At 39.3% G+C, this 22,411-nt stretch overlaps 1 protein-coding gene across 1 annotated transcript in view; it reads left to right on the top strand.

Moving 5' to 3' along the window:
* The window catches only part of Arfgef3 (ARFGEF family member 3), a 169,006-nt gene that overhangs the window by 66,689 nt on the left and 79,906 nt on the right, over positions 1 to 22,411 (top strand). Inside the window, exons 5-6 of the mRNA XM_021658764.2 lie at positions 9,816 to 9,884; positions 21,194 to 21,316. Of these exons, the coding sequence (XP_021514439.2) occupies positions 9,816 to 9,884; positions 21,194 to 21,316 (192 nt within the window). The remainder of the gene's footprint in view (positions 1 to 9,815; positions 9,885 to 21,193; positions 21,317 to 22,411) is intronic.

The raw sequence follows: 22,411 nt of genomic DNA, 5'->3' as shown, positions 1-22,411 counted from the left end.
ACATTTCTGTTTGTATAAGATGGGCTGGAGCTTTGTCACAGGCCAATAGACAGTAGTAGAGAAGGCTGGGAAATGTAGTCTTCACCGTGAACAGCCCTGTGCTGTTCTATCCTTGACAAAGGTCCCAGTGCTGAGAGCTGACTGGAAGTCTGCCAAGGCACTTATCACATGAGAATCTAGTCTGACCCGTTCCCCCCTCCCCCCCCGCCCTCTAGAGGCAGCTGGCACATCATTTCCTCTGCCACCTCTTGCTCTGTTTTAATTTCACTTTTCATGTTGTAAAGATGCATTTCAGACGTGAATTATGTTAGCTAGAGACCTATGATAGCTTTTTCAGGGAAAATGTACACTGTAAATATCTCTTGTTAGTCCTAAATTCTGATTCAGGCATGGATGAAAATTTTACTAGATATTAAGTAAAAACTAATTGTAGACCTAGTGGTTTTTATCCTTTAGTGCCTAAGCAGAGCAGCTGGCACATACTTACTAATTGCCTGTTAACTTGGTTATTAACTAAAGAGAGAAGAAGGAAACACATGGTCTATATTTATTGGCCCACCAAAATAAACAACAGATGCGACAAACCAAATTGTAATTACAGGTGAGAATATGGATTCAAAAATGAGAATTTTTTTAGATTTGTATTTTATAATCAAGGTAGCCTATATAATCAGATTATTTCTGTAACTAAACTGGAATGATTCAATTTACTGCTAGGCGTTCTCAGTCACTAGAGCAGAAGGACTCTTTTAGCCTTTTAGATTTCCTGGAAAGGTTCCATAGCTGGGCTGGGAGTTAAGTTTATCATGTTTGAAAAGTCAAACTTCCCAAAGATTCAAACTAATTGCAGAGCCAAGAGTAACTTCAAAATTGGAACATAATGAAGAAATGAAATCTCTTCCAGTAGGAGAAAATATGTGCCCATACATATATATATGCACACACACATAAAAAATCATAAAAAATAAAAGAAGTGCTTGGCTAAGGACATTTGATAGCTTTCATTCTTTTGTTCTAGTTATTAGATAAGATTGTATGAGGCATAATAAGAAAATACAATCTATGCAGTCAAATATGAAGTGGAACTTTGAAAATATCATTGTATTTTATGAGTTTCTTCTGAATTTCTCATTTTCATCTTATAGCATTCTCCAGACAGCTAAAACCAGAGATTTTTTTTCTACAGCACTCATATAGTTATGTGTATATCCTTATATATATATTTCTGATTCCTAAAGTACAAACTTGTATCTACTGAATTATTGCTGCCTTGCTTAAAAACATAGGGTTGTAGATTATGTACCAATGGTTCTGTCATTTCCAGTTGCACAAGCTGTAGAATCTTTCCTTACCTAAATCACTGAGCTTTATTTTTTATTTTATTTCTTTTTTATTTTTGTCCTTCTAGATGGAATTTATAATTTGCTGTGTTTAGAATAGTTTTTTAATTATTAATTGGTTCACAGAGAATCATTTTGTCTCTAGCCATTTGATAGCCATCCTGAGAAAATCACTTGGAATATATTCAAATCAATCCTGCGATTATCAAAAGCCCCACATTTATAGAAGCAGAGATTATGTGAGGGACTGTCCCCGTCCTGAGGAGGGTCTCAACAGCAAGGAGAAGGGAGAGGAGTAAGTTTGTCAGTGCAGTTTGATTTCTTAAAATCCAGCCGAGAGATTAAGTTACAAGAAGCTTACAAATTTTTGTGTGTGTAGCTGAATGGACTTTTAAAATTCAATGGTTTTTTTTTTTCTATTTTTTTACTCAGTGCATCAGTCAGCTTTCTTTCACAATGGCAGACTACCTGAGAAAGTCAACCTTAGGAGGGCCTTTGATTTTCTGGTTCTGATGCTTTCTCTTGCAGAGCAGAGCATCATAGTGGGCAACACGTGAGAAAGCAAAGCTGATTACCTCATGGTGTCCAGAAAGAGAGAGAGAGAGAGTGGAATGGGTGGGGGTCTCCTTCAAGGCCATTCCTCCAGTGACCTAAGGTCCTCCATTCCTCTCCACCTCCTGAAAGTCTCTCTCATCTCACAATGGGCCTTTGAAGCTGGTGACCAAGTCTTGAATCCATGAACTTTTGGAAGACAATTGAATTCCCTGTCTGGTTCAACCTTTCACATTATAATACAGAGCTATCATCTACAACCTTTATGCTTAAAAGCCACACAACTGAGTTCCAAAAATATAATCCTCTAAAACCTTTTAAGTTTTAAGTAAGTTTACGATTTTGCATTGGGCTAGATTCATGGCTTTCATAGGCTGCCTACAGTACATAACATAGCACTCAACAAGTAATTTTTTTTACCAACATGTATCAACTGTGAGGAGATAAAATCAAGACATTCAAAGGCTTGTCATATAGTAAGAGAGAGATAAATTGGCACACAATTACCATAATTCAACCTTTGTGTTTAACCAGTGGAGTTGGAAACCAAATGTAAATATATTCTTGTCCTTATTTTCTAAACAATATAGTATAACAACTATTTATATGTTTTTATGTTGAATCAGATATTGCATGTAATCTAAAGCTAATTTGAAAATTTTAAGAATGTGGGTAAATTATATACAAATATTATTTCACTTTACATAAACAATTTGAGCATGCAGAGACTGACATCTGTGTGAGGCTCTGGATTAATATCCCTTAGATATCCCTCACATCTGTGTGAGGCTCTGGAATTAATGTCCCTTAGATACTGAGGGACAATTTTATTTGTTTTTAATGCTTAGAAAGTTAAATTAGGAGTTAAAACTTAGAGAAATGTAGTGTCTAAAAATAGATTTGTAAGACTACTTATTAGAAGTGGTAGTTATGGGGAATTTAGAGGGGAGTGACTAGGAATAGAAGCAATTTGTTTTAGTTGCTGAACTGTATCAGTAATCTCATTGTAATGAATATTTATGTTCTTTCCTAGAATTAGGTAATCAGGACCTATGTAATGAATATCAATTAACTTATTACAAGTACAACAAATAAAGGCCATATATAAACCTGGAACATAACCATAAACTAATAAATAGTCTGAAATAATTTGCAAGTTGGATATCTAAGTACTCTGCCCCAATCTTGTGTTGACTAAAAACAATTCCAAATATCTCAGAATAGCCATTTCTTAGAACTAGGGCAAATAGATAAAAAAGAGGATGTCCTATTACCTGCCACATCAGGTTAAGACAGTGACTCTTTAGTATCATGAGATGAAATGGCATGATTGACATTTTAGCTCAACCTTCCGTTTCTGTCTGCAGTTCAGGATCTGCACTGCACTGGTGAGCATGGGTGCAGGGCATATGTGTTTAGGGGTCGGTGGGTGTTCGTATGTTTGTACAGGTGTGAGTACACGTGTTGAGGCCATAGGACGACCTCTCACTGGCCTGAAACTTGGTCAGTGAACCAAGTGAACTGAGATAATTTTCATACATGTTACTGTTCTCAGTGCTTTTACATGGGCTCTGTGGCCTGAACTCATCCCTCTGTATGTACGGCAAACACTTTACAGCTAAGCTATCTTCCCCGTCCAAGTTTCTGTTTTCCACTCTAATTATAATCATTTTTTTAAACCCAGGTTTTTATCATACAGTTTTGGTTGAAGAGTTACTTCTTTTTACATGCATCAGCTATTCAATTATTGTATTTTTTTAAAGGGACTTTGGATTTTTAGTAGCTATGGTCGTGCACTTTCTCTCTCCATGGGAAACTTTGCTCCTGTTTTCTCTTTGCTCATTTATTGAGGCCATGCCAGCCAGTTCACTTGCTAGATCCTGCCTGTCACTCAAGGGGTTCCTGTTAGTGCTAATTTAGTCAATATGTTTTACCTCCCATGGGAAGGATGTGTTTCTAACAGAATTGACCTTAATGTTTTGGCACTCTTGTTTTCCTTGAAACTGATGTACTCACAGTATTAATGGAAACTTTTACCTGCTCATTATCCAGAGAAAGTCAGATACTAAATTAATTTGCTATTATCCTATGTTTCCTACGCTCTGTCTGTGTTGTGATCTGAAGGATTAGTGCTGGCTAGGCACTGGGGGCAGAATAGTCACTCCATTTCTCATTTTTGCTCCTTGCCACATCAGCCTGGCTAGATATCTTGTGAGTCATTGGAGGTCATGGATACCATCAGTCCCATGATTAAGACCCAGTTTCTTCCACACAATAGCATGCCTTATTAATGTTTTCCTCCCATTGTTTTCTGTTTTCAATTTGTTGGTTTTACTTTTTCCAGATAGCTCAGAGAATCTGTGAATACTGGCAGCTAAAGACTGCTGTGCAAAGCCTGTCTTTTCCGGCATTGTCTGGGCTGGGGCTGGGAACGGGTAGGAGATCCCCAATTTTCTTTGCACCCTGGCTGGAGGCATCCCTTCCAGTGTACTGGGCTTCTCTGCTGCCAACACTTTTTGACATGTGAAAAAAAATGAATGAGTTTCCTATATTTCCCCTGAGAAGTTTTCTTTGAATACTGCCAAATTTATAGTCCTCACTTCCTCTACCTCCTCCTGTCTCCACTCCCCCTAGTTGCCTGATTCTTAGGCCTGTTACTGAAAACTGGGTCAAATATAAAGTCCTTTCCAAATCTGCTTTTTGGCACCTTGAATGAATGCAAAGGGAGCTGGAAATCAGAAAACAGATTGATGGCCCTTTAAGTAATGTTAATAGTTAACCAGTTCAGGAAAAAAAAAATCAAAAAAACAAAAAAATGCCCTTAGTTTCTTATAAAGTCTTACCCATTGCCAGTCTTTGTTGCCAGTATTCTAAAACCTACAAGTTCAGCTGGAACAAGGGACCAAAGACCATCACTGCCACCTCTACCTATTATCTTCTTAACTTTTCTTCTTTCTGCCAGACACATGGTGTAAAAAGAGAAGTAGAGGAGCCTGTCCAGTGTGGCAAAATATTGAAGCAAGGAAGCATCAGATGAATCTGTTCTAAGTACTTAGTAAGCAGGAAAGCATAAGAAAAGAGTATAAATACAAAAGCAAGCCAGTAATGTATGAGATGGGTATGTTCAAGGTGTGACAGAGACCATGTGAAGAACGGTGTTAGACGGAAGGGGATATCCAAGGTGGTGACACTTAAGTTAAAGGCTGGAAGATGAGACCCAAAGGAAGTCCATGAAGGAGCCTTACAAGAGCCATAAAGGACAAGCCAAGGACAGAGGCTTTAGGCAATACACTAGACTTTTGTAATGTAGAGTCACAGAAAATAGAAACTCCCTCCAAACAAGTACTGAGATGTCCTTACTACACTCTCTCGCCTACCAAGCTCACCTTCTAAGATGGCAATTATAAGACAACTATATTGCATGGGGTCAAAAGACAAATTCTTTTTTTCTGGATACAATAATACAGAACACTTTGAAGTCACCTATATGGATTAGAAAAAAAATAACTGTAGATAAAACCCACAAGTAATTTGTCTAGCTGGTGATGCCCCCCCAAAAGAATATTTCTTTTTGTAGTTATATACAATTTGCTGAACACCCCCCCCCCAGAGCTGACTTAGCCAGCAGATCAAACTGACTGAGAAAGAGTTCTTTCTACACCAGGCAATTGTGACATTGGTTTTTGGTGTGGTGGTTAGGCACATCTCTTGTATTATGTATATGTTTGTGCTTCTGTGCTTACTCATGAATTGAACCAGATGAAGAAAGTTCCAGAAGGTTGTTTCTGGTAGGCCACACACTACAGGTGGGCACAGATGTTGGGTGTAGGGTCAAGCAGCAGGCTATAGCACATTCCTATCTGTTTTTCTTCAGCAAGAAAAGTCAGAAGCCACAAAAGGTCTGAGAAAGAAATTAGAGGAACAACACCCTTCACAATAGACACAAAAGACAAAACGTACCTTGGGGTAACTCTAACCAAGCAAGTATATTTAAAAAAGCAAACTTCTAGTCTCTGAAGAAAGAAATTGAAGAAGATATGAAAAGATGGAAAGATCTCCCATCCATGGCTTGGCAGTATTAACATGGTAAAAATGGGTATCTTACCAAAGGCAATTTTCAGATTCAATGCAATTCCATCAAATTATCAACCCTTTCTTTACAGACCTTGGTAGAAAAATTCTCAACTTCGTATGGAATAAAAAGAAACCCCAAATCACTAAAACAATCTTATCCAAAAAAAGAACTTCTGGAGGTATCTCCATCCCTGATCTCCAACTGTGCTATAGAGCAACAGTAATAAAAACTGCATGGTACTGGTATAGAAACAGGCTCCTGGCTCAATGGAATTGCATAGAAGACCCAGAAATAAACCCACACACTTATGGACACCTAAATTTTGACAAAGATGCCAAAACCATACAATGGAAAAAAAAATAGCATCTTCAACACATGGTGCTGGTCTAGCTAGATAGCTACAAGTAGAAAAATGCAAATAGATCCAGACTCATCACGCTGCACAAAACTAAAGTCCAAGTGGATCAAAGATCTCAACATAAAACCAGACATACTGAACCTGTTAGAATAAAATGTTGAGAAGAGCCTCATTGGCACAGGAGACAACTTCCTGAACAGAACACCGACAGCACAGGCGCTAAGATCAATGATCAATAAATGGGACCTCATGAAACTGAAAAGCTTCTGTAAAGCAAAGGATACTGTCATCAGAACAAAATGATAGCCTACGGATTTGGAAAGGATCTTCACCAACCCTATATCTGACAGAGTGCTAATATCCAGAATATATAAAGATCAAGAAGTTAAAAAGCAACAAATCAAGTAATCCAATTTAAAAAATGGGGTACAGAGCTAAACAATTCTCAATAGAGAAATATTGAATGATAGAGAAACACTTAAAAGAAATGCTCAACATTCTTAGCCATCAGAGAAATGCAAATTAAAATCCTGAGATTTCCCCTTATACCCATTCAGAATGGCTAAGTTCAAAAACTCAAGTGACAACACATGCTGGAGAAGATGAAGAAAGAGGAACCCTCCTCCAATGCTGGTAGGAATATAAACTTGTACAACTACTATGGAAATCAAGCTGGCACTTTCTCAAACAATTAGAAATAGTGCTAGCTCAAGAACAGGCTATACCACTCCTAGGCATATATCCAAAAGATGCTCAAGTACACAATAAGGACATTTGCTCGACCATGTTCTCAGCAGTTTTATTCGAAATAGCCAGAACCTGGAAACAACCCAGATATCCTTCAGTTGAAGAATGGATACAGAAATTGTGCTACATTTACACAATGGAATACTACTCAGCAAATAAAAAAAGAAAATCATGAAATTTGCAGGCAAATGGTGGGATCTAGAATAGATCATCCTCAGTGAGGTATCCCAGAAACAGAAAAACACACATTGTTTATAATCACTTATAAATGGATATTAGATATATAATATAGGATCATCATACTAAAATCTGTACACCTAAAGAAGCTAAGCAAGAAAGAGGACCCTGGGTAAGATGCTCAATCTTCATTCAGAAAGGCAAATGGGGTAGACATCGGAAGAGGGCAAAAACAAGGAATAGGACAGGAGCCTATCACAGAGGGCCTCTGAAAGATTCTACCTAGCATGGTATCAAAGCAGATGCTGAGACATAGCCAAGCTTTGGGCAGTGAAGGGAATCTTGTGAAAGAAGGGGGAGTTAGAAAGGACTGTAGGGGACTGGAGCTCTACAAGGAGAGCAAAAGAACCAAAAGTCCTGGACCGAGGGGTCTTTTATGAGATTGATAATCCAACCAAAGACCGTGCATGGAGATAACCTAGAACCCCTGTACAGATGTAGCCCATAGCAGCTCAGTCTCCAAACTGGCTCTCTAGTAAGCAGAACAGGAGCTGTCTCTGATATGAACCCAGTGGCTGGCTCTTTGATCACCTCCCACAAAGGCGGGGAAGCAGCCTTACCAGTCTACAGAGGAAGACAATGCAGCCAGTCCTGATGAGACCTGATAGGCTAGGGTCAGATGGAAGGGGAGACCAACTTCCTTTATCAGTAGACTGGGGAAGGGGCATGGTAGAAGAGGATTGGGAGGGCATGAGAGAGAGGGCTGCAGCTGAGATGCAAAGTGAAGAAATTTTAATAAATAAATAAATTAAATAATGCAAATACGAGCAATGGAACCTGTTGTCACCTGTTATAAATATTGCAAGCATGAAGATAAACACAATTCTAAAATAGTACATGAATTATCATGATAACACTTTTTGTAATCAGTGTGGAGTAATTTAGAAGAAGAGACTAAACAGAATTTTATAAATCTCAGAGTTTGTAATAAGTTTTCCCTTAAATACTTACATTCCAAAAAAAAAAAAAAAGTCAGAATCCAGGGAGAGGTGAAAATCTGGATTTCTCTCTGTAAAAGAAGGAAGTGATTATTAAATGCCAGGGACTCTTATTGATTGAATCTCTGTTAGTTCTGTTAGTAGAAAAAAAATATTTAATGAGTTTTAAAGATCTTATGAATGTCATCTACCATTTATCTACATATTTTAGGGAAGAAGGGGATTCCAGGGCCAGAAAGTAAGAAAATTCCATGAATTCCATGCACCGTTCTGGGGAGAGATACAGGAGAGAAGAAAGTAGCATAAAAGCATGGCTAATCCCGTGTGGTTTTGGAAGGTGTAAGAAGAGTCACAGTGATATTTCAGTTCGGCACAGAAAATGAAGGAAGTACAGGCAGTGCTGGACAGTGGTTCAGCACATAGGGTCAAATCCCCTAAATTCAAATCTAAACTCAGTTATCCATGGCATCATAAGCATCCTATTTTATCATTCCGAGGTACATCTTTCCTATCAGTAAGATAGGAGCAAACATTATGATACATGTCTAAAATTAGCTGAAATAATTCATGAGACATGACCTAGCATTTCCTGGACTGGTCATTTTTTTTTTCCTGATCCTTAGTATCAGTTTTGACATGTATTATTGTTGGACAGACCTCCTGGTGCTGTGGAAAAATGCTGTTTCTCGCCAGTTTTGTGCTGGTCCTTGCTTTGGTTGTATTTCTCCTGTTCTGGTTGTAGCAGGGACCACTGTGTTGATGAATCACTCTATCTGGACAGGCTTGCTAGGGCTTTTTCTGATTTTCAAGAACTGTCAATATCCTTTACTCATGTAGACCATAGCAGTGGGTTCACAGGCTTTCTGTTTAAGGCCCACTCCCTTTTACAAGGCAATCTGTATCCACTAATTAGAGATCAGTGGTGGGACAGAAATTCTGACCTGTGCTGTGACACACATGTTCCTGTACTGATATACATGAAGATGGACATATGAACATTGCACTAACATGCAGATATCATACATGAAGGAAGTCAAGTTAAAGCAAAGGAATCATGCAGCTAAGACTGCATAGACCGCCTATACAACTGTCTTATTTGGTGTTCTGTTGCTGTGAAGAGACACCATGAGTAAGGCAACTCTTATAAAGCATTTAATTGGGAGCGTGTTTATAGTTTCAGAGGATTAGTCCATGATCATCCTGGTATGAAGTAGATAAGCATGGTGCTGGAGCAGTAGCCGAGAGTTTTACATCCTAGTCCATATGCAGCAATGATGGGGGTGGGGGGTGGCAGGAAAGGAAGGGGAAAGGGAAAGAGAGAGATCTTGGTGCTAGGGCCTGGTTGTAGGCTTTTAAAACCTCAAAGGTGTTACCTCCAGTAACACCTCCAACAGGGACAAACCTACTCCAAGAAGGACATACTTCCTAGTCCTTTAAAACAGTTCATCAACTGGGGACTAAGCATGCAAATATATGAACCTATGGGGGTTATTTTCATACAAACAAGCATACAAACATATCCTATATTTTAACTGTCTCTCCCTTCTTCCTTTACTTGCTTGGTCTAGGTTTTGCTGTGCATCACTTACACCCCAACATTTGACATGAATGGGAGTGCCGTGCTGAAGATCGCAGAAGTGAGTATCACCTGTTTGTGCATTCTGCTCATTGCTGGTTTCCCTCTGACTGAGGGGCACACTTGACTAAGTCTGAGTACCAGCAGATACTCTCTGATCCCTTCTCTGCTGATTGGGGGGATTTTTTCTGCTGGTTTGCTTTGTGAGAAACATGTTGCATGGCCAGTCAGCCTTACTCCTAATATCGTGGATCTTAGGGCTATGCATGCTTGGGTTTGCTTCAGTTGAGGCTTTAGATCTGAAAGCAACAGTACGAGGCTCCCACTCCACTGCACTCAGGCTGCCAGGGTCCAGCCCCAGGTGAGGTCAGGGCCTAAAGAAGGGTGGATGCAAGAGCTACGAGGGATGAATGAGTTAGTCATGAGTATTGGGAGGAGTTTTACATCCTGACAGACTGGCAATCAGAGTGCTTCTTTATTTATTCAGAATTTAGTAAGCAGGGATAGATGCATGTTGTTCTAAAATATAGATTATATCATTTTGTCCCTGGACATTGGGTTTTAACTTCCACTGAAGTGTCATGGTTCAGCCACAGGCATCTCATAGCCTTATGTGTAGGTTAGAAGACATACTGAGTCTTCCACAGATAGTCATCCCGTTAATATAGAGAAAGGCCAAGGGCATGGAAATGGCCAAGGTCTCCTGTAGCTGGACTTTCTTGATCCAGCAGTGAGTGGATAAAGACATGAAGACGTATTATTATTTATAAATGGTTAGGCAGACTCACTGTTATTTAGTTTATCTTTAGCCCCAACTATTCTAACAATGACTTCCTTCTCACTCAGTGTCAGCACCTGTTTCTTTCTGTGCCCTTCTAAATCCCTGCATCTGCTTTTTTTCTGGAGTCCCTCTCTCTCAGCCTGGAAACTCCATGCCTTTCTCCTCCTGCAGATTATCCAAAAGCTCTTTGTTTAAGCAGTGAGTGAGGAAGGTGTATGTTTACAAAATACGGAGGCAGGTGATGATCCATGAGAATAACAGTACCAAAGTCTCTGGACTTTGGTACTCAGCTCTCTGCCAGTATAGCAACCAACAATTGAATATACAGCATCACCCTCTACAGCATTTTTTGAAAGGCTGAAAATTTTGGCTATAAATATGTATTTGATGGTTTGGTCTTAGATTTCTAGAAACATCTAGTCTTTCCCCCTCCCCTATAGCAAACTTGTTGGGCTCAGGAAAAATGTCTTAGAACCATTGTTACTGGGTTTTGATTTTTAACATTCTTTTTAAAAGAAATTATTTATTTTTATATTAATTACAGTTTATTCACTCTGTATCCCAATTGTAGCCTGCTCCCTCATCCTCTCCCATTCCCACCCCCCCTCTCTCTTCTCCTCCTTTGCCCCTCCCTGAGTCCACTGATAGGGGAAGCCCTCCTCCCCTTCCCTCAGACCCCAGCCTATCAGATCTCATCAGGACTGGCTGCATTGTCTTCCTCTGTGGCCTGGTAAGGCTGCTCCCTCTTCAGGGGGAGGTGATCAAAGAGCCAGCCACTGAGTTCATGTCAGAGACAGTCCCAGTTCCCATTTTTAACATTCTTGTTTCCAGGGACTTCCCTTTTTCACACTTTCTACCTACCCATCTGTCTTTTCTAAAACACTGATTAATAAGAGCTATCAGTCATCAAGTCCCTAGAGTGTGGCTCAGTATTTTCATTCTTCTTTACTCTCTACTACACTCTTGCTAAATAAAGAACCACAAATGGAGCAAAGTTAATTTTCTTGTCCCAGTTTCTCCAGCTTGATACTCAAAACCTAGACCATTTAATGCTAGAGCTTGCAAGCATGGGCTACTGTTAACCACTCTGTTGTACTGCTCACAAAGTGCTATCAGTGTGAGAAAATGACAGACCTTCCATGGGCATTTAGTTAGATAATTGAGACATGTTGTTTTTACAGATGAGGTTAAATAGGGATGCGTTGTGTGTGTGTCTGTGTGTATGCGTGTGCGTGCCTGTTTGACTCAAGATTCCATGGCCATTGGCAATATGCAAGTTTGCTACCTCAAAGAAGTTGAGGCCACAAAAGTGAGGAAGTATTATAAGGAATTCTTTACATCCTTGAAGCCTTTTTCTTTCTTCCCGTGCACCCATCTCTGTATTGGTTCTGATTAGACTCCTCTGGCCTATCTGTTCATGTATTACTTACTGTAAGATGGACTTTGAGAAAGCTAGTCTTTCATTGCAAGAGGATTTTGCATCTCTGTTTATCTCTGATTAGCTTTTTTTTTTGCAAAGCAAAATATTTATTGTAATTAAGAAAGTAGATGGGATCAAATCAAACAACAGACAAGAGGAATGCAGACTCTAAAACACACAAAGGCAAGGGTTTTTGGAAGTTGCAGTGTTTCAAGGGTGTATGGGATATGGGATGAGCCAATTGGTACAAAAAAGAGAAAGTACAAAATTTAAAGCTAATTCAGAGTCTCATACTACTGTGTTGTCAGATCTACAGCGTGCGTTAGATGAGCAAAGAGAATAGTCAAGCTTTTTCAATGATAAGCTGAAACCCAATGCCAAATTAAAACTTTTTTTAAATTTTGAGACAGTGGATATTTGTTTGTTTGTTTGTTTCTGTGTAGCCTTGTCTATGCTGAAACTCTGTATATTTGGCGGTCCTTGAACTATCAGAGATCCATCTGCCTGCCTCTGCCTCCCAGAAACTAGGATTAAAAGCATATGCCACCACACCCAGCAACAAAACAAATTCTAAGCATAAGATGATGAAGTAAAAAGATGCGTATTTCAGAGAAAGCAATGATCCTACATTGATAACAAATAGAGTCAAGAAGAGAAACAAGGTGATGATAAAATATTAGAAATTTTAAAATAAATTTTAGTCATTTTAGAAAGATCCAGAAGAATGCATTTCCATAAAGAAACAATAGCAAACATTAGAAATTGTAAAAGCATGAGAAAAATGTTTGTTAAAACAAACAAAAACAAAAAGAAAACTCATTTGTATGGTTGAAGTGATGGCTCATTTGGAAAGTTGCTTGTCATATCCATATACTATAAAAGGCCTAAATTCAATCCTCAGAAACTACATGCCCAAAACAGAAGGGACTCTTGTTATATTGGAGCCAAGTTTTTACAGATCAATTGAATTAGCATTGACCAATTAGCATTGATATAACTTGACCACACAAGGAAAGAGTAAATTGCAGAGATCAAAATTTAATTTTCTGTACTCAACTAAATGTGAAACACTGGAACATTAATTTTTTTTAATTTTTTATTTAACTTTTATTAATTACACTTTATTCCTTTTGTATTCCTCTGATTTGATTTATCTCTGGTTCTGAGTGGAATTATTTATAATTAGAAGACACAATGAATAAGGAGAACAATTCATTTTGGGCAGATTCATAGGGGAAAGGCTAAGTCTCAGTAAAACTATAGAGTGGAAAGAAGACTGTAATTGGAATGGTGCAGGAATTAATGATGTAGGGTGACTTAAGCCATTTTAATATGGCACCATAAGCCAAAACACAAAACCAAATAAACATGAGGGACAAAGAAGAAAAATAGTTTTCGATGTATGTCAAGCTTATTAAGATTTTTTTTTTCTTTTCAAGCTGAGATCTAAGAGAACACAAAGCAAACTTTTCTATCTGGCCTTGTTTCCCAAATTAGAACATACACTAAATCTGTTAGAAGAAAAAGTGGGGAAGAGCCTTGACCTCATTGGTACAGGAGACAACTTCCTGAACAGAATACCAATAGCACAGGCTCTAAGAGCAACAATCAATAAATGGGACCTCATGAAACTGAAAAGCTTCTGTAAAGCAAAGGACACTGTTGTCAGAACAAAATGACTGCCTACAGACTGGGAAAGGATCTTCACCAACCCTATATCTGACAGAAGGCTAAGATCCAATATATAAAGAACTCAAGAAATTAAAAAGCAACAAATCAAGTAATCCAATTTTAAAAATGGGGTACAGAGCTAAACAGAGAATTCTCTGTAGAAGAATACGAATGGCAGAGAAACACTTAAAGAAATGCTCAATGTTCTTAGTCATTAGGGAGATGCAAATCAAAACGACCCTGAGATTTCACCTATCAGAATGGCTAAGATCAAAAACTCAAGTGACAGTACATGCTGGAGAGGATGTGGAGAAAGGGGAACCCTCCTCCACTGCTGGTGGGAATGTAAACTTGTACTTATTTTCATTCGCATCACTTACTTTTCAATTGAAAATATTGTAGCTTTTCCCTGCATAGAACTAATGATTCAGTTTCACACATGTTTTATTTTGGTACAGAAATGCCATTAACTTATATTCATACAGGAAAAATAAAGTTGCATTTATAGTTCAAGAAAGTGAAAATTGTATATACTTTACAAAGCTAAGCAAATTTTTGAAGCTTTAAAAACTATGCTTATTTTGGCCAAAATATACTTAGTACTATGTACCTTAGTGCTATTTCCTGTAGTGGTTCAATGGTAGGTTTTACCTGGTACTATTACTTTCACCCTTAACCAATAACATAAAAATGCTGCAGTTTGTGCATGCCTGGAGACTTGCATGTTCTGGCTCTTTTCCTTCTCTGAGAGTTTATTTTGCATCATTAATCATCTATGATTTCGCTCTCAGTTGTGATTAGTATTTCACAAAGCTGCACATTCACACATGCATGGAATAATAAAAATATTTGTCATGGCTCTTTTTACCGCCTTGTATCTTAGTACATTCCCTGGCAATCAGGGGCTTTGGCTTTTCTTAGGGTATTTCAACTGATCTTTTACACTTCTGGCCGGGATATAGGCTTGAGGTTTTTCAAGCTCTAAATGACAGTTGCAAAGGGAATGCTGAAGTAGAATGATGCTGGGAAAAGGAAGAAACCAGCCTGCCTTCAGTTTGGTTGGTTTTTTTGACTTGTCATTTTCTTGATTTCTTTTTATTCCCAATGTGCTCCTTGTAGTATAGGAAGTTAAGCATTTGTGCAATTGAAAACATTTCTGGTATTGACTACAGTTAAAAATATAAACCTTGTTACCATTAACTAACTAGTTTGACAGCTTAAGAAACTATTTTTAAAAACATTTTTGGCCATGCCATACATAAATACAATTCATTGTGGTTATAGTCTCCATCATCCATACATTACTCTTAGAATAGCTGGTAAAATATTTCATTCTTAAAAGGTAACTGAGGAAAATTTTTGCTTAGGTTCTCTGCCACAAGAGACAAAACATCCTATGTAGCCTGTGAGTTATTTTACAGTGCTGTATGTTGCAGATATAGAGGAAATGCATATTAATTGTTATCTGTAAACATGCAAACCAACGGCCCCTGATAGAGATTCAGTCAGCAGCCCTTCTCCATGCTGAGAAAAAGTTTTATGTATATCTGCACATTCTTGATCTATAAATTTTGCTGTTCTTTGGGCTACTGCAATTAGTTAGATATCAGTCCCCTCAGAAATAGTGAAATAAAATTTTTAACATGCATCCACTATATATTGACATGACAGTATAGTTTTATTTTCTTTTGAAGTTTATCTTTTTATTTCAATTAAAGTATAATTACATCAGACCCTCATTTCCTTTTTTTTTTTTATTTCCAGCCTTACCATGTCACCCCACAACCTCTACAAATTGATGGTCTTTTGTCCACATACACAAAGAGATAGAGGAGAGAGAGAGATGAATAAATATATAAATACAAAAAAATATTTCATTCTGAATACCTAAAAACCTAGATGCTATAAAGAGGTAATACTGTTTGTATTTACCGACATATCCGTTTGTCATATTCAGTATTATATCCCCAAATTTGGAAGAAAAGCTTCTTAGGTTAACACCTTTTTCCCACTAAGTAAATGTGTTTACCATTTCCCTTGATAATATGCCTCTTGGGATAAGTTACAGCCCATTTTATACCTATAATATTAGCAACTAAGAACGGGGTGTGACATTCACACTCAAAAAATACATTTGGCTTAACAAATACATTTGGCATTTGCAAAGTTCTTCTCTGTTTAATAACATTGTGCTATGTTAAGTTTGATTTTTCATGGATGATTTCTTTTACAGGTTCAAGGAATTAATATCATGTCTTAAGGAAGGTTGGCTAGTGTGTGTATCTCAGAGTTCAAGAAAATTTATGTTAAGTGTATTGTTGAGCTTTCAAAATGGCTGCTCCTTCAAATACTGATCTTTTTTATGGATTAAAAGTCCTCTTCAGACATATGTGAACGCTTATTTTAAGCATCTAAAGTTACAAAGATTTCCTGAAAAAATGTAAGATATGAAGAAAACCATTAAATTATGAGATACATATGGTATTTGCACATCCAATTAGACTACAGAGAAAGTTATTTCATCACATTTCAAAGGATAAGCTCTGGAGATTTAAACACCATCCTAAAAACACACATAAATTACATTACAAATACATTAGAGTGTATAATGATAGGAGAAAATGGACACACACTTTTAATGCCAGCACTCAAGAGGCAAATGAGAGCTTTTTGAGGACAGCCTGGTCTATGTAGTGAGTTCTAGACCACCCAAGTTTACACAATGAGACCTGTCTCCAACAAAACAAATAAAGCAAACGTGTTTCTTTCTTTTCTTTTTTTTCTGTTTTTTTTTTTCTGTTTTTTTTTTTTTTTTCAATGCAGTTTATTCAGGAACATTGAACAATCCTCGGACCCTGGGGAAAGCCAGCCCACAGCTTAAATAGCCTCTGGGTAGCCAACCCAGGCGTGCCACGGGGGCAATGCAGATAGGTCCACATACATGGAAGCAAGCAAGATCCTCGGCCTTAGCCAAATGTGGAATTGTTCGTGACAGAGAGCACTCACCATCGGGAAGGTGGAAGGCGGAAACCAGCTCCATCTTTAAGGCATAGCATTCCGCAGCTCTCTACAGTTCCCCCTTTTTGTTTTAGACGCATCAGGCAAGAGTAGAGGTCTGATCTCTGATATTAGAAATAAATTGGGACTTTGTACAGATGTTCATTTAGGTGTCATCCACCCAAAGAGCATCAGACCCGTCTGATACCTTTTTCTCAGAGGCGGGACCTGGGGCATCAACCCACATGCAATCAGACATGCTCTTCTCTGGGTCCAAAGCGGCTGACCCTGAGTGCAGTGCTTAGCCTTGCATCCTGAGCGTATCATTTTAGCTTTTTATGGTATCCAACCATGCTTGGGGAGAATGTCCTGCTTCAATGGCTGTAAAGGCCTGAATGACCATGGCTGCATCACACTGTTGTGAGACTCTAATCTTGCATATATACCACAGGCAAACCAAGGAGACCAACACCAGAAGGCCTGCTAACACTCCCATGCCCGCCCATTCCTTCAGATGATTCATGGCTGCAGCAATCCATGTTGATAATCCTGTGGCTAGTCCTGCGTCCACTCTGGTAGAATTTACTGTGACAATGGCCACTCTCAGTTTCTCCATCGTAGTATCGAATTCTCCAGTCCAATTACCTAAAATATAGCTCAACAATTGTTTAGACAGATTTGCAGCACAGGAAAAATTCTCATGTTGTATGCTAGTGACACAAAGTCCAACATACTTTCATTGACAGCCAGGTTGAGCGATTTGCCATAGGGTATCAATTTGCTCCTGCAAGAGGTCAATCCTCTGATTGAACACCATCAAGCTTCCTTTTAGTTGAGCATTAATTCCTTTATGTACAACTAAGGCATGAGCTACATTGGCTAAATGATTATTCAGGGTCTGAGCAGTCTGCCCAGTATGACTCATGGCTAATGCCCTGGTGGTAGCTCCAACAGCCGTCAATGAGATGGTAGTAACAATGGTGGCTGTAGTTCCAAGATCCCTTTTCTGTCTGAAGAGAGTCATAGCGTGAGGGGCATCAATGGGCACAGGCACCCAGTGAGGCATGCGAGTAACCAGGGAATACCTAAATTTACTAGCATTCCAGCATTGGGCAAAAAAGCAAGTATCATTACCACAATTACTTGGCTCTATCTGGCTAATAATGAATAAAAATGGGGGATATAGACAAACAGGTGTGGGCTTATAGGAAATATTATGAGAAGCCTTAACCCCTCGTTGGAACATCCTGCGTCAGTTCTAGAACTAGCAGTGGTGGTGTCCGAGGTCTGAGTAGGTTCAGGAGACCATTGCCCCCAGGGGCGAGACATGCTCCATGCCAATTGACTAACTCCATGTTTTTCTCCAATTTTGAAAGTCATTTAAGGTTCTTAAATTATTTTTTTCCCTTTTTTCTTAAATTTCTCATCAATTACACTTTATTCATTCTGCATACCCCCATAAGCCCCTCCCTCCTCTCCTCCCAATCCCACCCTCCCTTTCTTTTCTTAAATAGGAATCCTATCTAGAAGGAATCCATGTAGGCCGATATCCAAATATAGTATTAAGTTTCAAATGTCCCCTACAAAATATTAAACTTTCTGTAAGAGTGTGAATTAAACTCTAAAAATATTTATTTTGTAGAGCGAGAGGTTGCGGTAAATGTGAGGATTCTACTTATCCAGCACATATAAAGCCTGGATTCAGCCCCAACACTGAAAAAGTAATAACGAAAAAAAACATTTGCTTTTGGTTAATTTTATTAAACAGTTGTTATAGTGTGGCTGGCCAACAAACTCACATCTTGAGCAGCAACCAAAAAAATCTTTATTCTCCTCTCATTTCATCTCTTCCAAGGTATCAGTCAACAAGTTAAACTTTCCATGTAGGTATGAACTCTGATTTTTAGAGCCCTTCAGGAGCAGTTCCTAGAAGAACAATTTCACTGTATTCAATTCTTTCTTTGTTTTAATCTCCATAAGGACATATGCTTTATGGAGAGAAAAAAAAGTAGCATACTTAAAGCAGGCATCCATTTCTAGGCTCATCTCTGCTTTAAGAATTACCCATCTACCCTCAAAAGCCATGACATGACATTCAGAGTCCTTATAAAGTAATAGATTCCCACCCCCAACCCCTGCTCCAAATCTGGGATTTCTTTATAACTAGCCACCAAGCCTCTTTTTTTTTTTTTTTTTTTTTTTGTCTTTTTTTTTTTTTCAATGCAGTTTATTCAGGAACCTTGAACAATCCTCGGACCCTGGGGAAAGCCAGCCCACAGCTTAAATAGCCTCTGGGTAGCCAACCCAGGCGTGCCACGTGGGCAATGCAGATAGGTCCACATACATGGAAGCAAGCCAGATCCTCAGCCTTAGCCAAATGTGGAATTGTTCTTGACAGAGAGCACTCACCATCGGGAAGGTGGAAGGCGGAAACCAGCTCCATCTTTAAGGCATAGCATTCCGCAGCTCTCTATAGTTCCCCCTTTTTATTTTAGACGCATCAGGCAAGAGTAGAGGTCTGATCTCTGATATTAGAAATAAATTGGGACTTTGTACAGATGTTCATTTAGGTGTCATCCACCCAAAGAGCATCAGACCCGTCTGATACCTTTTTCTCAGAGGCGGGACCTGGGGCCTCAACCCGCATGCAACCAGACATGCTCTTCTCTGGGTCCAAAGCGGCTGACCCTGAGTGCAGTGCTTAGCCTTGCATCCTGAGCGTATCATTTTAGCTTTTTATGGTATCCAACCATGCTTGGGGAGAATGTCCTGCTTCAATGGCTGTAAAGGCCTGAATGATCATGGCTGCATCATACTGTTGTGAGACTCTAATCTTGCATATATACCACAGGCAAACCAAGGAGACCAACACCAGAAGGCCTGCTAACACTCCCATGCCCGCCCATTCCTTCAGATGATTCATGGCTGCAGCAATCCATGTTGATAATCCTGTGGCTAGTCCTGCGTCCACTCTGGTAGAATTTACTGTGACAATGGCCACTCTCAACTGCTCCATCATAGTATCGAATTCTCCAGTCCAATTACCTAAAATATAGCTCGACAATTGTTTAGACAGATTTGCAGCACAGGAAAAATTCTCATGTTGTATGCTAGTGACACAAAGTCCAGCATACTTTCATTGACAGCCAGGTTGAGCGATTTGCCATAGGGTATCAATTTGCTCCTGCAAGAGGTCAATCCTCTGATTGAACACCATCAAGCTTCCTTTTAGTTGAGCATTAATTCCTTTATGTACAACTAAGGCATGAGCTACATTGGCTAAATGATTATTCAGGGTCTGAGCAGTCTGCCCAGTATGACTCATGGCTAATGCCCTGGTGGTAGCTCCAACAGCTGCCAATGAGATGGTAGTAACAATGGTGGCTGTAGTTCCAAGATCCCTTTTCTATCTGAAGAGAGTCCTAGCGTGAGGGGCATCAATGGGCACAGGCACCCAGTGAGGCATGCGAGTAACCAGGGCATACCTAAATTTACTAGCATTCCAGCGTTGGGCAAAAAAGCAAGTATCATTACCACAACTACTTGGCTCTATCTGGCTAATAATGAATAAAAGTGGGGGATATAGACAAACAGGTGTGGGCTTATAGGAAATATTATGAGAAGCCTTAACCCCTCGTTGGAACATCCTGCGTCAGTTCTAGAACTAGCAGTGGTGGTGTCCGAGGTCTGAGTAGGTTCAACCACCAAGCCTCTTCAGGTTCAACTAGACATTCAGATATCCTGAGGCCTCGACAGGCATGTTCACTCAGCAGGACACCAGACAGAAAACAGGCAGGGTGGTGACACTATCTTTCCGGCAGAGCAAGTCCAGATGTCTCTCTGGTTCTCAGCGGGCAGTGTTGCACATGAGGCTGAGTGTCACTGCATGAGCACAGGGTCACTCTTCCCTAGCAGAAGCTACTGTTTGTGAAAGAACTCTGTGAGCAAGGCTTGCTCCCTGAGGGGAACACAGTCCATGACGGGACTTTCTGCATGTAGGGAAGCCCAGGCCTGTGGTTTCCCACCTGATATTCTGAGTTGAATCACAGTGCCTCAAAGGCAGGTGCATAGTTTTCCCACATGCCATTCTACCTCTGTCATTGCTCAGAGAACACAGCAATAGTTAAGACACATTTAAACTCACTATAGCTCTGATATTCCTCCAATCCTGTGCTGAAACAAACAGTTTTCTCCAGCTGCTTAAGTTTCCCTTAGAATCTTTTGTTTCACAAAACCCCTACAGGTGTTTATTTCCCCGTGAAACAAAGAAACATGAGATCAGTAGAGTGGTAGCAATCAAGGGAAGATTTCCATGAGTATTTAAAAACAAATTTCCAGAGGTTTTAAATATGGCTACTTATTTTTTATTGATAAATAGTTCAAAGTCAGGCTGACTCTTCCTTTCAGGGGGATTTGGAAGCTAGTGCGAGAAGACCCTGAGTTCAAGAACTGTGATAAATGACTGTCTAGCGTGTGCGTGTTGCTCTTGTCTTCCTACTAGGTGTGCATTGAGACATACACATGCAGCTGTCACCAGCGCAGCATCAACACTGCTGTGCGTGCAACCCTCAGTCAGATGTTGAGTGACCTGACTTTACAGCTACGGCAGCGGCAGGAGAACACGGTGAGCTTGTCATGCTGCATGTCTGGCACTGGGTTGGGATGACACGAGTGTTACCGCACAGCATATGTCTCAGGCTCAGGGCTCCATCTGTCACAGCTACTTCTTATTGACAACACTGGGTAATGTGTCTTCTGAGAATGTTTATTCATCTATATTTAAATGTGTAGAAATTTGCCTATTGTGCCCCAAAGTGTGGATCACCCTGATGGTTTTTTAATAAAATACAATAAAACTTTGATCGTTGTTTTACATTTTTACTTTTCTTTCTTAAAATCAGTTTTGAGACCTTTTCCACTGAATATTTTGTTGTTGTTAAAAATACTATGTATTGGGGAATAGAAAGATGTCTCAACTGTTGCAAACACTGGCTGTTCTTCTAGAGGACCTGGCTTCAATTTCCAGCACTCACATGGCAGCACACAACTATCCATAACTCCAGTTCCGAGTGATTCAGTGACTTCTGGCCTCCTCAAGAACCTGGCACACATTTGCACAAATATACATGCAGGCAAAATACCCATATGCATAAAATAATTTTTGAAAAGTTAAAACCGTATTATAGTAAACTTGTAAACTTGTAAAATGAAGAAAAACAAGTAGTATCAGCTCACTTTATGCTGAGTTTGGATGTTTCTTGTGTTAACTAAAGTGACAGCAGAATGTTCCCCCACCTGTTAGGGCCTGCAAGGTAAAGCTTGGCTATCTTCTACCTCAAAGCCCGCCAGAGCTTTCTGCTCTCATCTTGCACAGTTTGTCCAACATGAGCATCCGGGAGATCAAAACACCACTTTTTGTAGCGTTTTCTTCGAGGCGTGTGAATAAGAGATGAATCTTCAAAGGCAGTGTTTTGCTTTGCCTTTGAAATCAGTCTCTATAAAAAATAACTCATTAAAATTCCCATAAAACCCAACAAGGTTCTCCTGAGGTGACACTCATTATTTTTCAGGATAGGAAATCTCAGTTGGAGTTGGAAATACCGCAGACATTCATTTAGTAGAGATGGAGTTTTCAGCTGTTTAATTTCAAATATCTCACTTTTTTTTTTACTTCAGTAGTTTTCTAATTTTTGAGAACACCATGGACTTGAAGGGAACT

The sequence above is a fragment of the Meriones unguiculatus genome, chromosome 20, assembly GCF_030254825.1.
Source record: "Meriones unguiculatus strain TT.TT164.6M chromosome 20, Bangor_MerUng_6.1, whole genome shotgun sequence".
Classification (NCBI taxonomy): Eukaryota; Metazoa; Chordata; class Mammalia; order Rodentia; family Muridae; genus Meriones; species Meriones unguiculatus.
The sequence above is the reverse complement of the archived record's forward strand: the minus strand, read 5'-3'. Positions and strand labels throughout refer to the sequence as shown.